The sequence below is a fragment of the Fusarium vanettenii genome (genome assembly GCF_000151355.1).
Source record: "Fusarium vanettenii 77-13-4 chromosome 4 genomic scaffold NECHAsca_3_chr4_2_0, whole genome shotgun sequence".
In the NCBI taxonomy this organism is placed as follows: Eukaryota; Fungi; Ascomycota; class Sordariomycetes; order Hypocreales; family Nectriaceae; genus Fusarium; species Fusarium vanettenii.
This window is the reverse complement of record NW_003315879.1, coordinates 719,787-736,894: the sequence shown is the minus strand read 5'-3', so window position 1 is coordinate 736,894 and position 17,108 is coordinate 719,787. Positions and strand designations below refer to the sequence as shown.

Genomic DNA, 17,108 nt, shown 5'->3' with positions numbered 1-17,108 from the left:
AGGAGATGCCATCATAAATCAGATGACAGGCCCGAGCAATACTTCCACGAGTAAGATATGTTACAGATAAAGCATCATCCCCCGGGGGTCCCCAAGTGTCAGTGGAGTGACGGGACAGGAGGCCCAACCGCCATCAGTGCCATCGGCGGCGGCTGCTAATCTTTTTCATTTATACAACCAATATTCGATCGATATATAGCCGGGAGGTAGCACAGGCCTTGTCCGAGCAATGTCAAGCCTGACGCCATTTACTCATGTCTCTCGTGTGTTCAACGTCGACGCCACATGTTCGTGGCGACAACGTTGCAATCCGGGACGTTTGGTCCCCGCGATATTATACAGTCTGTGCATGTCATTAATTCAGGGAAAAGGTTCAGCTAGTGGCCCTGCATTGTCTGGTACTGGGCTGTACATAGGATGTTACGGAGATGCATCTCCCATACCCTCGGTACACGAGAACAAGCCATGGACGTGCTCCTCTTCCACTGGCGATACGATACACAGCTCCGTGAGCATCTGTGCGTAGTTCATCGAGGCCATCCTATCGGGGACCTCTGCTATCACTTAGCACGAGGCCCACCATGAGTGCTACTCTATGCACTCTGCATCCTCTTCGATTTCCCCATGGCCTCGGCGCGTTTCAAGTATGAGATGGCGCCCGTCCGTCACTCATCTATCACAGACGGGTTCCCCCACTTCCTCGCGTCCATCAACAATGACAAACGGCCTTTAACCAACGGCTCTCTCTTGTTCCTTTTTTTTTTTTTGACTCGTCCAACAGTTTATTCACTCACTTAAGACTTCCCCCCGAGGATGTCAAGCCACACGGGGGGACGCCTCAGTTTCACCAAAATGTGTGTGTTCCCCCCCTTAGACTTCCGACGGAGCTCAGATTCGGCAGTCAACCTAACATGTCTGTCGATGAGACCTGTCGTTTGCCCTCTGCTCGTATATGCCGCGACCATGTAGTACATGGCAAGGCCTCATTGCTAATTAATGTGCTGAAGAAAAACACCGCAGAGGAGAAACCCTCCTCCTCGCGGCCGGCCCTTGTTCTCCCTCTCACGTCCCATGATCCGCGTCTAATCAAACAGCCATGTCCATGCCCGGGGTCAACGTCCCATTCTCTGTCGCGTTGCGCACATACCCACGCGCACTCCGAGCTCGTAGAACTTCCCTGCCTGTCAAAATCCTAACGCCGAAGAGTTCCCTTCTCTTCTCTTCCCAGTCGCCTTGGACTCCTTTGGGCTTGTCCTCCCGTCCCTATCTAGAAGCCCTCGCTTGGAGCCCTGGACTCTTGTCGATCCTCCTTTCGGTACTGCCTCAGGAGTTTGCCCGTCCAAGGCCGAATCGTCATTGCATTTTTTCCACTCCCACCGTCATCGCTTGCCGGGGATCGTCACCAGTCCCGTGGGAAGACATCGGGGCTTACTCCCATTTCGACTCTTGCGCCCGTACATTGTTTGGTAATCTCAAATTTGTTTCTCCGTCTTGTCCTTGAAATAGCTATCCGTCAGTGACACGCATATTGTGCTAATAGCCTAAATCACCATGAGGTCAAATGTTTCGCGTCTTGCAGATATGCCCCGGCGTTCGCCTACCTGTACCAACGGTCAACCGCAGTATTGGGACCAGTTGATTTCGGTTCCGCCGATACTAGTATGCGGTACTATTTCAGCAGCTCTTTAGCATTAGGGTCATTGAGTGATTTGCCGATGTCATTGTGCCCGTCTAGGGTAACATTGTTAATGCTATGGCGGTTGCGTTCAGCACTGGTATTATCTTGGACCAGCAATCTGGTAGTTTGGTTACATTTCATGGATGTCGACTGCGATCATACATTATAGTGCTTACATCTCATTTGGCCCGGAGTAGTAAGTGAATGTTTGTAGACGCGTGGAGCAAGGCTGTTGTTGAGGTTGTCTCTGGCTGGCACTCTCCTTGTTTCTTTCTGTCACCACTGAGACAGCATTTAGAGACTGTAACAACCCATCAGTATATTTATGCCATGAATAGGATTGTCAACCGTATATACACGCCAGCCAAACATTTAGCACACAGGTGCGAGTAACCTCATCACCGAACCGCTCAAGATTAGGTATGACAACATGTTGACACTGAGCAGGCATCTTCCAGGTAACAGGCCAGGTATAATCTCAACCGCCTCGCCTAACCGATTTGCTGGAAATACGACCTTGAATGAATCAAGGGATCAACTCGTGCCAATTTACTGGCGAAATGAGGTATGATGACATGAAAATCTTGCTCCGAGGTCCCAAACGATGACACTTGGTGTCTACTCGACCTAAAAAGATCATAAACCATCTCAGCCATGGCCAACATTGGCCGCGAGATTAGGGCATCGTTCCTCGTTAGAATAGAAGGATAGAATAGAACTGGCCAACGAGTGTCTATGGGAGGACACAGAGTGGTTCAATAGTAAGGCAATAGCGGCCTGGTAATCAATGCATGCCGACAGCAATAATGTTTCTACTAACATGGGTGTTAAAGGCCGTTTTGACATATATTCAACGAATCAAAGCAACAAATACAAACAGCAGGGCGGGAGTATGCCTTTCTTCTCCAAAACGCCTCTCAAACAATCTCGACCAAGCGAGCCAAAGCAAAGGCATGGGTATCGTATTTTGTTCAAACCAAACGCCCTCGTGCCAAAATGACCCAGCTGCTTCATGCTACAGCTTCGAGTGTTTTCCCTCCACAACCCTGTAGACCTTATTCACAGCCTCCTCAATGCTTCCGCCCACGTCCAAACTGGCGGTTACGAGGTTGATGTCCTCCAGTCTGTGCCGCGTCCCTGAAGGCATAATGATCCGGCTGTGCTTGGTCATGCCTCGTAGTATCTCGACGTTGGTAAGCTTGGCCTTGTTGCCCTTAACTCGCTCTGGCCTTGTCAGGCGTTCCTCCAGGGTGCGCTGATCACAGCCGACGTTGATCCAAAACATGGGCATATCGGTCCCGCGGACAATATCAAGGTGCTCATCCAAAACCTTGCGGTCCCCTTCGTTGTTTCCCAGACAAGCCGTCATCAAAACGACACACCCTCGGTCTACCATCTTTCGGATCTCCTTAAAGATGACCTGGCGCAGTTGCTGCCGTAGGTAGTAGTGATTCAGACCCCGATCAGGGTATATCTTCTGTACCGGGTCGATTATGAAGTGATTGTCAATGATAAGAGTGTCCTGACCTGCCAGCCTCGACTGCAGGCTGTTGAGAATGGTCAGTTTCCCTGTGCCAGGGAAGCCATTTAGGACGACAACTTTGCCCCGCGGGGAGACTCCAGCTGGAGTTACTTTCTCGATTTTATCAATGACCATGCTGACTCTTGGAAATTCTCCTTGTGACGTGTTGTGTGGTTGTCAATAAGACGAGGACTGCGGTTGGTAAGCTTAGAAGGTCGGAGGCATGAGTTTAAGCAAGGGTAATGTGATGATGATGGATAAAACGAGGCATCACGTCAGAACGGGCTCAGAAGTAGTCTTTATGTACCCGTAGCAGGTGACAATGAGTCAGAAATGTGCAAACGCCAAAGTCATCTTTAAAGTGATGTATCCAAACGTTGCATTTGTGCACTCTGAAAAACTTAGACGTCACGCGGAAGGAGCGGCAGAAAAGTTAATCATGCTTCAATAGAATAGCCATGACTTTATAATCTGGCAGAATTCTTGATGATACCATATTCCTAAATGGCTAGAAACGGCAGTTCGGCAACTTGACCGCATGGTGGAGGTTGTATCAATCAATCATACTGGTGGACACCTATACAAAGAGGTGGGTTTTCTTTCTGAGTAAGTGTCTTTGTAACTTATTTGAATCAACATTCTTTCTTTGTTCTCAGACTGAGTTCAATCTGTTCATTACCCAGTTCCCGTTACATGTACTCAGTTGTGGTTGTCCCTCCTCGCACACCTCCTCGCCCTTCAGGTCTGCTCTGGTGGACGAGCTTTTTATACATGCAGGCTAAACGCCGACTAGGTCTTAATTTCGTACATGATACCTGTGAAATACTCTTTGGTGATACACTTGATGATATTCTTCAGCCTTTATCTTGGCGTTGAAATGGCACTTGCGGATGATTGTGTGGTAGGGAGAGAAGTCTTGATAAAGATAGGGCTCTGCACACCCCCTTTACCGAACTGGACCCAAGTTGAAATAAGAAAAGGGGAATACCAGCACAATATCACAATTTCTGGGATAGATGCTACCTCCAAGTAAAAAAAAGCACATAACTGGTGGCTCACTTCATCCGCCCAGATGTGACCCCAAGCACAGAACGTGTAAGAGTGCCTTAGGATAAGCGGATTTTGCAGCAAGTTTGTGACAAGCAAGTTAAAGCTCGCATAATATTTTGCGCTTCAAGCTAAGAGTTTCGGAGAAAAATATCTATCATTGTAGAAATCTCGCCGACCTTGAGCTCTTTGAGCACACCGAGGCCGTGTACAAGGAATTCCTGGGCTTGAACAAGCTAACCACCAACACGCGCGCCTAAGAGGAAACTCATCTAGCGCAGCAGACTTACCTAACGGTGGCTATGGATACAGATGTATATTTTACTGAGTGATTGGGATAGATTAATAGGTATTGTTGGTTCTGCTCGAAACCCATTATTAGACTGCTCTGGGCTCAAGACATGTCAAACTCACCCAACAAGTGAGACCGCAAGAGGAAGGAGACATATTCCCAGAGAAATACACGCATTCCATTCAAAATAAAATGTAAGAAATCTATTAACTCTCGATTTTGAGGTCTTTCCATGTCCGCATCAGTCTGGCAATCTCAGCTCCCACCGGTAATCGACACATCCGAAGTATCATAAGCTTGAGAACCAATAGCACATAATCGTAACATCCATCGTCAACAAACGTCAAGTACTACCCCGGGCGCGTCTGGCTGCACATTTGCGTTCCCAAGTAGGACGCTGCCGACCCCTCCCTGGCGTCATGACGAGGACGTATGCCTACAGCATCGGAATCGGCGTTATTAGAGTGCTCGGCGGGAGCGATAAAGAACCTTTGGGGATGATGGGCGAAGGACTAGGCGGATAAGACGCAAGAGAAAACCCCGAAAAGATTCAAGTTGTAAATGTGCCAGCTCTTGGAACAGGCGGGCTGGCTTTCCACTCTTGTCGCAAGACTGAGAACCCCAGAACGAAACTATAAGAGGAGTACACTGGGAGATGCCTCATGTTTCAAAGGCAAATCCAAAAGAAAAACGGAAAAAGGGAGGGTATAAGCGCGATCAGGCTGCTGGCGACCGTTTTCTACTGGTTGATCTTTTCGTTGACAGCGTTGGTTGCCTCGGCCTTCTTCTGGTGCAGGAAGGAGCTGATCCAAGAGAGCGTCTCGTTGCTAACGACGAGCGCAGTGATAACGGCGGCCTTTCCGTGAGCGACGAGGCCCGGTTGCTCGTTCTTCTTGTATTCCGAGCTGTACACCTCAAAGACGTGGTCCCGACCCTCGAGGCCCTTGTGGTAGGGGAGAAGGATGAGGCCCTTGGTATTGTTGTAAAGCTCCTCGGTGGGCTTCATGACAACGGGGAATCGCTCGTCGATGCGGTCGAGGGTCTTGTCGCCGAGGGAGTCGACCTTCTGGACGTAAGGCGAGACATACTGGTAGGGCCTTTGAAACCAGGGAATAACGGGAGCGGCAAAGGTCTGGTAAGCGGCGTCGCTGAGCTGGATAGACTTCTGGCCGTATTCGTTGGCCTTGAAAGTGTGGACGCCGTCGCTAATGACGGGGTAGGCGAGGAGATGCTATCGCGCCTTGATGTTAGTCGCGAAGTCAAAGCATGTGATAGGACCAGACCAATGACGCATACCTGGATGAACGCCGAGTGAGCAGCGCTCACATCACCGTTGACCTGAGGAGAAGACATTGTGATGAGTTTGTGAGTGTGCTGGGCGAGGAGCCGGTATAAGCGGGAACTGATTTATGGTTGGGGAATAGATAAGCCAAATGGGCTCGGTCGATCGAGTCGCGGCAGGTGTCGGACTGATATGACGACAAGGTGACGAAGTACCGCAAGATAGCAAGGGAAACCCTGAGCAAGAGGGACAGGATAGGCGACGGCTTTTAGCTGACGGAAAAGGATGAGGAGATGATGAGAAGACAAGATGCAGCAGTGGAAGGGGTCCAGCGGAGGCTAAAAAGGAGACGAGGGAGAGACAAAACAGCTCCGAGCGGGAGGGCAGTGATATGGATATGTAAGAGGAGGTATGGATGGTGGGACGCCACAAGCAGGCCAGGTTCCGGCCGCGAACGTAGGTAGAGTGTAGGAAGGTAGCAATTAAGTTGATGTCCGTATCAGGGAATTGGGGGTATAGCAAGGTAAGGGAGGATGTACCTCAACCACTGGAGAGGCCGTCCACTAGGCGTGTAGATGGTAGCTTTTTGCCATCGCGAGCTACCTCATCCACCCATCCATGGCAGCGTTAGCATGTGCATGCGCGCATGCGGGTGAGCATGTGCTGGTACTCTACCGGGTATCGATTCCAGCTATTCTTGGTGGGTGGGGTACCTTTTGGTTCGCCTCAAGCTTGTACCTGTGGCTGGTCCCTGGTTCCGTCAGCTGTCTCTCATATGTTCCTGGGGCGTTGTTGAGTCTCCCTTTTGATATGGCATTTGATCCTCATTGCTCTTATTTTTCCGCTGATTGTCTCGAGCTGGTGTTTCAGTCCCTGCTTCCTACAAAGCCACACGCACGTCTTGACGGCCTGTGACAATCAGATCAAAAACCTCACAAGGTACAGTATTGCGCGTGGTGGGGTGCTGTTGGGCCGCCGTGACACCATCGGTGCTGGAGCAGAGAGTGGTTCCACTCAGCCGCACACTCTGAAGCCCCATTCCTTTTGCTGGGCTTAAGCTGCTGTGCTCTTCCTCCATCCCTGTCGAGGCTCTTGTTTGCTCTTTGCCTGCTCTTGCGCTTGCTCATGCCCCCTGTTGATCTGGCATGTGAAAGTGGCTCCTCCTTCCCCTCCACCAAGACAAGACACAGAGTAAGAGACCTTTTTTTCACCATCCACTCTCAGTTTCATGAATCAACCCGTTCGCTCGCTCTCCCAACAAAGCAAAAGCCATCTGCCGAGTACTTTGCCCTTCCATATCCTGCAGCTATGACATTCGCCAACATTCAACGCCACGTAACCCTTGGCGTTGATCACAGATTGCGCCTAGCCGCGACGGGTGAGATGTGCTCGTTCTGGTAATTCGGACGGGACTTGGCGTTGGGATGGATCAAACGGATCGGTGATCCTGATCCTGATCCTGATCCAGGGCTTTCTGCCGGCTTGTGAATTGGAGCATTTTGACCTCACGTCTTCTCCAACCGGGATCTGTATACACGAGAATCCGAGAGCCAAATGTGAGAAGTTGTGGAAGCGCCTGCAGCTACACTACACTACAACCTCATTCCTCGTCATGATTGCGTTTCAACCGGATCCCATCCGAGTCTGTGTTGGCGCACAAGCGCTTGGTCAGTGGCTGTCGTCAAGGCGCGCCTCCAATCTCCATCCGCGTCTTATCTCTTCATTCGTCTCCCTCCTCCCTCGTGCTCGGCGTGGAATGGCACAGCGATTGGCTCTCCGTCAACAGATTTGCCCTGTTAGACATGGCGCACAGATATCATGGAAGCATTGGATCCAACCAGGCCAACCGCTCTCTGCATTGGAGAGTTTGAGCCCAAGCATGCTCAATTACTCACTACTACGACATGTCCAGACGCACCCGCGCGAAAACAAGCCGGATACGGTGTCGTCTGGCTTGGCTCGAGTCTTCTGGATTGCTGCGTCGAGGCGAAAACAGAGAAATTGATAAGGGACGTCCCGCCCCCATGCCCAACTTGGCGGGATTCGTTCCAGCTGCTGCCGCGGCTACACGACGATATCAGGCACGAGCTTGATGAATGGCCTCGGGTGCCAAGCCAGGTGGTCGAGGTTGATTCTAGAAAAGCGGCCCTGTTCTCGGTCGCTTAGTCCCGTGGTCACGAATTCGCTTCCTATTTCAACCTCTTCTCCTTTGCCGCATCACGTTGATGGCATCGCCAATGCCTTATCGACCGACCAAGGGCCCCACGGAACCCTTGTAATCCGGACTGAACCCCCTGCTGCGTGGCATGCACCTCCGGCGTTCCCCTGTCGTTGAAGTCGTCAGTCCCGCGATGCGATGCCCCACGGCCCACTGGCAGCCACATTCACATGTCAAAAGTTGATCAAATATTGCGACTGCGATGCGAGACACGGCCAGGCCAGGCAAGGGATTCAAACATGTCCCCGGAAGCTTCATACGAAAAAAAAGCAGGCCAATGGGACCGGCCGTCCGTCCCTTGTTGTGTAACCCTCCGACAGCCGGTCCCGGTTCCTGATGCATCGGCCTCAATCATGAGTCTCGAATAACGGACCTGGCTCGGAGCACCGACCAGTGCTGATAATGGCATGTTCGACGACAGGCCGTCACCTCATCCGCTCGTCCATCCCGTCCTCGATGTGTGTGTTTGCTCGCGCATTGGATCGCTTCTGTGAGGTTCGCTACAGATGGTTTCGCTACACGCAAACGAAGTCGCAATGAGGCGATGCATGTCGGGACAAAGGGTCCCTTCCCCGTGGAGTTTACCCCATGTCCAACTTAACTTACCCTCCTTCTAGGTAGGAGGGGCATTATCCGAGACCGACCATCTTAGATCCCGCATCTCCAAGTTTACACTCTCCAGCTTTCATTTCTCGGCGCGTCCTCGACAGAGCAGAGCCAGCCTGGGCATGTCGGGTAACCGTGTCGGTCAAGTCTTCCCGGGGCAATCTTCCGCGATCGACTTGGCAAGTGAGGACACAGACACGCCATCATTCCTCTTGGGCGGGCGATGCAGATTTTGGAAGGAGGGGTGACAAGCGCTACGTGCAACATCAACAGCGCCGCTCGACCAATTTCCAATGAGGGCTGACTGCAGAAACCTTAAGGGCCAAGGTGATTGATTGTATGGTTTCCGATGAGTCCGGCGTGGACTTTTGGATGCTATACCCTGCTCTGTTGGTTTCTTTTTCTTTTTCCTGGTATCATGCCAGGCTTTGGTCGCGTTTCTTTTCCCATCTTGGTGAGGATTGAGGAGAGCCTGCTGACTTGTCTGTGATGTGTGTGCCATAAAACGCAAATCTGGTCCGACATGTCAACGGTCAACTAAGCAACATGCATGCTCCGATGGTTGGTAACGATACTCGACACTGCATGCACAGTCGGGCGCTGGGACGGCACGTGGCTGAGTCCTTCTTGGACAGATGCAGGATTCGATGTTGATGTTGTCGTTGAGTGAAAATCATGTCCTGTCGCGATGGCTCAACCCCAGGATGATCAAGGCGAGCTGGTGTGGGGCAGAGGCTGACCGGTCACTCCCTGCATTGGGCTAAGAGATAGCCCTATGTAGGCGTTGTAGATCTAGCTGTTATCTCTCTGGTTGGTGAGGATCCCCGGGATACAAAAGCCCCTTGAGTCGGCAGGTTTCCGAGCTCTGCAGTTCATGGCTGGCGGTTCTCCCGAACATAAGCGAGCCCAAGTTCGTTCTGCATGGACGCGGCGCAAGCCATGAGAACGCCTCGCCAACGCATTGCTGACAGTCAAGAGAAGAGTTTTTGACGAGCCGCCAAACTCTGGCTGCCATGGATCTAAGATGATCATTGACGAGCACTCCCCGGACTTTGCTTCATGATTGGCTGGGTTTCAGGCCTCGGGTTGATCAACCATGGGAACTAGTGGCATCGGGAGAGGTTCATGAGCATATGGTTTGCACATGTTTTTGGCATCAAGGAGTGAGGAATTGAAAGATGCCGACTTCCAGATCAAGGTGTATCATTTCCTTGGCATGTGTGATCATTCAGCCCTGAAACTCTGTATATATCAGGTTGTGAGTATCATCTTGAAGTATTCAAGTATAAACTAGCTACCCTATACCTAGATATTAGACTCGGTGGCGAAGCAACCCATCAAGCACAAGCACGTGAGTCACGTCCTCTATGAAGAGGTAGATGTGTTAGAGTTGGGATTTGTTATCGTGTTTTGAGGGTTACGTGGAAGTCATGTTTGTGTTCCCTCGGCGGTATTCATTTTGACGGCTTGTTTGTTGTCGTGATATCGGATCTACTACGTTGAACAGCATATCGAGGAATTACACAACAGCCTAGAGAGAAGCCATATCTGCTCCTAACCCAACGCTAGACCACCCTAGAAACAATCACATTAACGAGAAACTGATAAGCATACATTGTCTCAACCTCCCGCTGAGTTTCATGGCTGGCACACCAGGCGCCTAGGTTCCGTGCTCACATGCTCCTCCCAAGATAAGTTCGCCTGCTACTCGATCTCCGGAGCAAAACAAAAGATCGCGGATGTTGGAGTGTCAATTCGGTGGCGTGATTGGGCGCGTGGCTGTTCGCTGACATTCTTTTTTAAACACCAGACCCTAGTTTGTCCTGCCTGTCATGAGGACATGATGGCTTCATCGCCGTGTAATCACTAGGCTTGTCCGCCACAAAAGAAGAAGAAAAAAAACGAGGCTGGCGGGTGAGACATTGATCATCGCATGTACAAAGCCAAGCCCCTTTTCACGCTCGATTTGTATATATATAAACTTGAACCCGACTATCTTTTCGTTCATCGTCCTGTGCAATAGTTCCCTTACAACTTGCACCATGATACTTGGGAGAAAATGAAGTTCCACACACCCCTCACTTGGATACTTCTCGCCTCCCCCTCGCTCAGTCAAACATCCGGAAACAAGACTCATCTCCAGTGGTCGATATGCGATCGCGATCCAGAGACGGTGCTCGAGAAGCTGGGCGATCATGTTCGCCCCCCATATAAACGGAACCCCATCACCTACTTTGACACTCTGCCCCCGTCACATGCCCAGCAAGGCGTCATGTTTCGCACAAAGATAAACAAAGGTTCGCCATTTTCTGTTATAAAGGTGCGCTTTAACGAGAAGCCGCTCTATACGCCGCCGACGGCTGAGTGCGTGTGGGATCGCTACGGTGATCGTGTGCTGTATACCTGTGGCGAGCGATACTCCCTTAGCGGGGAGAAACGCAGGATCTGGAGCGCCGAGCAGGTTCGTTTTGCAGAGACGTATCATGAGATTAACTGGGACGGACTTGTTCCGTATGGACCGTTCCCTGATGGCAAGTGGAAGGTAGAGATCTTGGGTCGCAAGGCTAAGCTGGATGATGTTGTGGCTGGGACGTTGCACCTGATGGAGATTGAGATGTCTGTATATGAAGACGAGGCTGAGTACATGTATCGGATGGTCACTGAGCATCTTGTTGGGCATGGAGTGGTACTCTGTGATCCGCAGTCGCCCAAGACTCTGCGACTGTTCCATGAGATGGGTTATCTAGGGGATGAGGTGGAGGAGCTGTAGTCAGGATCTGTTCAAGAGGGAGGAAGTAATGGTTATTCGAGGATGCGGTCCTTCTTTGATATTAGCCATGGCCTTTTCTTACGTGTAATCATTGACGTGGACTTGCGACTGGCCTCCGGGTCCAGCACTGCGGCGTTATGTGGCACTGGCTTTTACTCTGCCGGCATTGTGGCATAAACCCTGTGTCTATCTGCCGTGGTATTCTCTGCAAGAGGCGGAGATACATATGGGACAAGCTGCGCTCATTCGTCAAGTCTTATCAGTCCCTGTGCCTTGATCTTGACAAAGTCCGAAACCGGGAGAGGCACTGCTCTCCAATTGACCAGCCAGGGCCATGCTGTGTAAGAGTCTTGAACTGATAGCTGCGATTTACATCAAAGGTCTCTTGACAACACACTAAGCTACCGACAGTACGAGTCACTGACAAGATTTGACAAAAGAGTGTCATGACTTCAGTACCCATGCACAAGACGTAAGCTGACCAGCGCATGATGGTCACATATTAGCTGTCATGATGGACCTGCATGCAACTCATCTGCCGCTTATCAATTAGCTTCCGAGATATCAGATCATGATGCATGATGCACTAGACACGCCGTTTCTTATGGCCAGGTTCGATGCTGGGCCGTTTGCTAAGAGCCCACCCATCATGGGTAGGGAGGTATCCACTGTTGTCATGATGTGACTGTTGGCGTAGATGCAACCTCGGTTTTATCGCTCGGATACTTGATCAACGATTGGGTTTACATGGGGTATGTGCCAATTTACTTGTATTTGGGACTTTCAGACTTGATAGTCATGCTATTTGGCTCATGTTGGTGATGTTCGTTTCTGGTGACTCGAGTGTGGTCCCTGATGTAACACGAAGCACCCCATTGCCATTGATTAGATTCAAAGTAGAGAGCAGAAATGAAAATCTATAAACCCCGAAAACTAATAAACTTCAAAATCATCATCAATAGAAGTGAGTTCTTGTGGAATGAAAGAAGCCCACCAACCATCTCGTCACCCTTAGTAATCGCGCCTCTTTAGCCGACGATTGGGTCAGCCTTACCAAACCCACCAAATCCACAAGCGTTATGCCTCTGCTGATGTAAAAGTGACAAACCTCCCAACTTTTTTGTCCCCACCGGCTGAATCGCCATGGGCAATTGGACAATTGGAGCTGCTTCGATGTACTTCTAACCCATCGTTGTCGCATTTGTCTTTGCTTGGGAAAGCATATTCTCATCGTTTTTACCCCTCTCACATCTATTTAAGTCCCCCTCGTCGGCCGCCATTCTTGGACATGACCCTCTTTCGAAACATCATCACAATCATCTCACTCTTGGTTGCTCTCACTGCCATTGTACTCTTCCAGCATCGTATCCAAGACACAACAACTGTCGCCTTTGAGTTTATAAAGACACTGACACCCGCTGCCTTTTTCATCTCCAACAACAAAACAAACACAGACCATCACCTTTACGCTACAGAAATGTCTGTCTCTCGAACCATCCGCAAGGTCTTCCTCGCCATTGAGCAGTCCGAGGGCGCTGGTGCCCGCGTCCGACGCTCAATCGGAACTCCTCAGCTGCGAAACTTCTCACCCTTTCTTATGCTCGACCACTTCTCCATCAAGCCCGGCGCTGGTTTCCCTGATCAGTATGTGTTCCTCTAACCCCACTTCCCGTCTCATCACTAACACCCCCAAAGTCCCCACCGAGGCCAGGAGACCATCACCTATCTCCTCGAGGGCGGCGTTGATCATGAAGATTTCGCCGGTAACAAGGGAACCATCCATGCCGGCGACCTTCAGTTCATGACTGCCGGCAAGGGAATCGTCCACAGCGAGATGCCCGCCCAGAACTTTGACACCAATGTTGGTCTCCAGCTGTGGGTCGATCTGCCCAGCAACCTCAAGGCCTGCGAGCCTCGCTACCGCGATCTCCGCGCCTCCGAGATCCCCATCGCCAAGGTCGACGACGACCGAGTGACCGTCAAGGTCATCTCCGGCCAGAGCCACGGCATCGACTCTGTCAAGGACCTCGCCTACACCCCTGTCTGGATCCTCGACATTGAGATCCGCCCTGGTGGAAAGATCACTCAACCTCTTCCCCAGAACTGGAACGCCTTTGCCTACACCCTCGAGGGCGACGTGATTGTTGGAAAGGATGACCAGCGCCGAGTCGTTGAGCAGTTTCACAACATCGTCTTTGAGCCCCAGGGCGACGTCGTCCACTTCGAGGTTGACGCTGGCGCGACCAAGCCTGCACGACTGGCTCTTGTTGCTGGCACCCCTCTCGACCAGCCTGTCGTTCAGTACGGTCCCTTTGTCTTGACCTCCAAGGAGGAGGTAGCCAAGGCCCTGTTCGATTACCAAACACACTCCAACGGTTTCGAGCGAGCAAAGGATTGGGAGAGCGAGATTGGAAAGTCCATGTTGCACTAGACTGGCCTTTGAAAGGCCGACAAGTTCCCACCACAGGGACAGGCATAGGCGTTGTTGGTGCACGGTTAAAATTATCGGTCTTTACTTGTTTTTGATATCATGGGAAGCTGCGAGCATCTGAACTGAAGAGCAGCGGGCTCACGAAAACCTGTTAGTATTTAAATAAGAATCTACTTGAATATCTAAATGCATCATTTCTAAACAACCATGTGCCTGTTCATGTCCTAGGCATAGACCCACTCCTAATTAGGGTTATCCAGCTCAAGATCCAACCCTTCACATGTCACACCAGTCACATCTCACGGCATCAGGAAATCATCGTGGTCAAAAAGATTATCTATTAATGTTTCTCAATGAATGCGAGAAGAAAAATCCTCCACCGAAGTCAGGCCGTAGGCCGGGTATCACGCTCCCCTGAACCCATGTGTTGCTCTGAGAGATGACACGTCTTGCGCGACGGCATCACAACGTCTGCCGTCTCCCGTCGTCATCTCCCAAGTCAACGCCCCTTCCTCATCGTCACACTCAACATCGAGATCCCTTCCCTCTAGCATTTCGTCATTCCATTACAACGAAAGATAAGCCGTATGCGTCATTAAAACCTCCCAAAAACCGAACCGTCATGTTCATTCACCTCGTTTTCATTTCTCCTTTCCGAAGATCGTCCCGAAGTCGAATTCCTGCATCGAGGAAATATGTTACGGGGTCCCAAAGATCGAAGTACAGACGGGAATTATGTATCAAACATGTGCAACGTGAAAAACATCAAGCATTAGACAACAGCATCCCTCATTTACAGAAGGAGCATAGCAAGACCGGCGGCGGCAAGCATGCCAGCAGGGGCAGCGGTCATCTGGGGAACAGCCTATGATTTGGTTAGTGATTGATATCAGAGCAGTGAAATGGGAATACGTACAGCGTTGCCAGTGCTAGTGGTCTCGCTGGCCTCACCAGTGCCAGTGGCAGTTCCAGTCTCGCTCGACTCGCCGGTCTCGGTGGAACCCTCAGTCTCGGTGGAACCCTCAGTCTCGGTGGCGGTAGAGGCGTCACTAACGGTCTCGGTGGCGGAACCGGTCTCGGAACCGGTCTTGACAGTCTTAGTGGTCAAAGTTCGGACGATCTCAGTGCCGTCAGAAGTGAGGGTGGTAACCTGGGCACTAGCGGCACCGATGGTGGTCTCGCCGGTGGTGGTAACAACATCACCATCAGAGTTGGTGAAAACGCTGGTGTAGGTGGACACGGTCTCCTCATCATCAGTAGCAGTCTTGGTCACCAGAGTGCTGACAATCTTGGTGCCGCCAGAGGTGAAGGTGGTAACGTTCTCGTCCTCGTCGTCGGTGGCAGTCTCAGTCTCCAGGGTTCGGACGATCTCGGTACCGTCAGAGGTGAAAGTGGTAACCTGGGCACCAGCGGCACCGATGGTGGTCTCTCCAGTGGTGGTGACAACATCACCATCAGAGTTGGTGAAGACGCTGGTGTAGGTAGAAACGGTCTCATCATCCTCGGTGTCACTAGCGGCAGCGCTGATGGTAGAAACGGCAGAAACGATGGTGGAGTCACCAGAAACAATGGTGCTGAGGACGGTTCGGACAATGCCAGAAACAGTGGGTGTGGCGGAAACGGTGCCAGAAGCGCCAGTGGTGATGGCAACACCAGCCTCTGTGAAGAATGTTAGATGCATATATGTCAAGAGAGGCGATAAACTTACGTCGGCAGACCGAGAGACCGTACTCCAGAACCTGAGCGGCCTGCTCCTCGTTGCAAATAGCACGAGAGCAGTCACGGAGACCGTAGATGAAGTTCTGGTTAGTGCAAAGGCACTGAAGATCACCAGTGTCACAGCCAAGCTCCGAAGACTTCTCAGCACCGATCATGTTGCCAGCACAAGTTTGCTATCAAAGGTCAACTAATGTCCAGACTTTCAGCTGCTCAAACAAAACTTACACCACACTGGGGCAGGTCACCAGCGCTCTGAGCAACAACGGTGGCGGCAAGGCCGAAGACGGAGAGGATCGTGGACTTCATCTTGACGAATGTGCTTGTTGACAAGTCGATGGAAAATCGAGGTCTGCCGGCGAGTTAGTTGAGTTCGGGGAAGCCTTGTTAACGAGAGAGATGACGTGAACGAAGGTGGGTGTGAGGGAGATGTGAACATGGGCTGGGCCATGGGATATAAACGTGGGATGAGTGAATCACTGCGGCAGTGCAAACAGCTTTACACTTGGAAAACCAAGCGGACCGGAGGCCTGCTCCTGACAACACACACGGTGTTTGCGTGAGACAAGGCCAGGGGATCCGTACCACACGACGTATGGAAGTGCCGAGAAGAACGAGAGCGAGAATTGGGTAGCCTGGGGCGTGGGAACACCATGTAATGCAATCTACAATCTCGATGCCCCAGCTCGAGAGCACAAGGACCAAACCGAAATGAGGCAAGAATGACGGGAAGGGAACAATGCCAGCAGCACCAAAGGCGGAGCTGAGCTGAGCAGAGACGAGGCGGTAGGGTAGCGACTTACCGTGATGGTAACTGATATGTGACTGGGGCACAAACGAAGGCGTTGGACTCGAGAGAGTGCGAGAGCTGAACTCAAGGGAGAAGCGTGTGAGAGGATGTGGAGGTGTAGGAATGAGAAAGTTCTCGAGGCTGGTGATGAGAGGTGGAACAAGAGGAAGGGCGAGGAGGAGCCGTTGTTTTAAAGACGGGAAGGAGGGAGGGAGCGCAGCAACCAGAATCTTGGCGGGCACTTGCATGCAGTGCTTGCCAGCTGCGAGGAAAGTGCCAACCGGCCTAGTGAACTGGGGTTCCCGGGTTGGCACTGGCGGTCTACTTGGAACTGGCAGGAAGGAAGGCACGGCTTGAGCTTGCACAGATGCACCTCAGTCTCGAAGCTCGTCACAAAGTGGGCACCTATCTCGAGGAGGCGGCCGGGAGTGGCCACGCTAGTAGCAAGCTCCAGCTGCTGGAGCTAGAGGTACCTCAACTCCACAAGCCGGCCGGCCTGTGTAGACAAGCTCGACGGGAGGCCCCCCATGTTGACTCGGATGTGGTTTTTCTGCGGGGATTCTTGTCAATGACGAGAGTGAATCAATGAGCCAAGCAATGGCATCTGCCTAATTCGTGTTGCTGTGCAAACTAAAAGCCAGGGCAACATCAAGCAAGAATGGGTTCGACAGAGCTTGCTGCTGTCGTCTGCGAGCGATACAATGAGGTCAGACCATGGCCGGCAGGCGAGGGTGACCCCTGCCAGCATTCACGGCC

The 17,108-nt window shown here is 51.5% G+C and overlaps 5 protein-coding genes across 5 annotated transcripts; 2 read left to right on the top strand and 3 right to left on the bottom strand.

The window, feature by feature from the left end:
• Positions 1–2,693: 2,693 nt before the first annotated feature.
• NECHADRAFT_78819 (uncharacterized protein) lies at positions 2,694–3,335 on the bottom strand (the record flags this gene model as incomplete). The annotated part of the gene is made up of 1 exon (XM_003051549.1): positions 2,694–3,335. One exon carries the CDS (start codon positions 3,333–3,335, stop codon positions 2,694–2,696), a length of 642 nt encoding a protein of 213 aa, XP_003051595.1.
• A 1,236-nt stretch (positions 3,336–4,571) lies between these two features.
• On the bottom strand, positions 4,572–6,146 carry NECHADRAFT_102532 (uncharacterized protein). The gene is made up of 2 exons (XM_003051548.1): positions 5,836–6,146; positions 4,572–5,770 (listed from the first exon to the last, which is right to left on the bottom strand). Exons 1-2 carry the CDS (start codon positions 5,890–5,892, stop codon positions 5,279–5,281), a joined length of 549 nt encoding a protein of 182 aa, XP_003051594.1. The 5' UTR covers positions 5,893–6,146; the 3' UTR covers positions 4,572–5,278.
• A 4,558-nt stretch (positions 6,147–10,704) lies between these two features.
• NECHADRAFT_78817 (uncharacterized protein) lies at positions 10,705–11,415 on the top strand (the record flags this gene model as incomplete). The annotated part of the gene is made up of 1 exon (XM_003051993.1): positions 10,705–11,415. One exon carries the CDS (start codon positions 10,705–10,707, stop codon positions 11,413–11,415), a length of 711 nt encoding a protein of 236 aa, XP_003052039.1.
• A 1,288-nt stretch (positions 11,416–12,703) lies between these two features.
• NECHADRAFT_68167 (uncharacterized protein) lies at positions 12,704–14,047 on the top strand (the record flags this gene model as incomplete). Its single annotated transcript, XM_003051992.1, has 2 exons — positions 12,704–13,059; positions 13,111–14,047. The coding sequence occupies 2 exons, from the start codon at positions 12,704–12,706 to the stop codon at positions 13,844–13,846; spliced, it is 1,092 nt and encodes a 363-aa protein (XP_003052038.1). The 3' UTR covers positions 13,847–14,047.
• Positions 14,048–14,165: 118 nt separating this feature from the next.
• Positions 14,166–16,488, bottom strand: NECHADRAFT_99959 (uncharacterized protein). The gene is made up of 5 exons (XM_003051547.1): positions 16,366–16,488; positions 15,791–15,914; positions 15,555–15,738; positions 14,763–15,505; positions 14,166–14,711 (listed from the first exon to the last, which is right to left on the bottom strand). The coding sequence occupies exons 2-5, from the start codon at positions 15,869–15,871 to the stop codon at positions 14,640–14,642; spliced, it is 1,080 nt and encodes a 359-aa protein (XP_003051593.1). The 5' UTR covers positions 15,872–15,914; positions 16,366–16,488; the 3' UTR covers positions 14,166–14,639.
• Between the last annotated feature and the right edge of the window lie 620 nt (positions 16,489–17,108).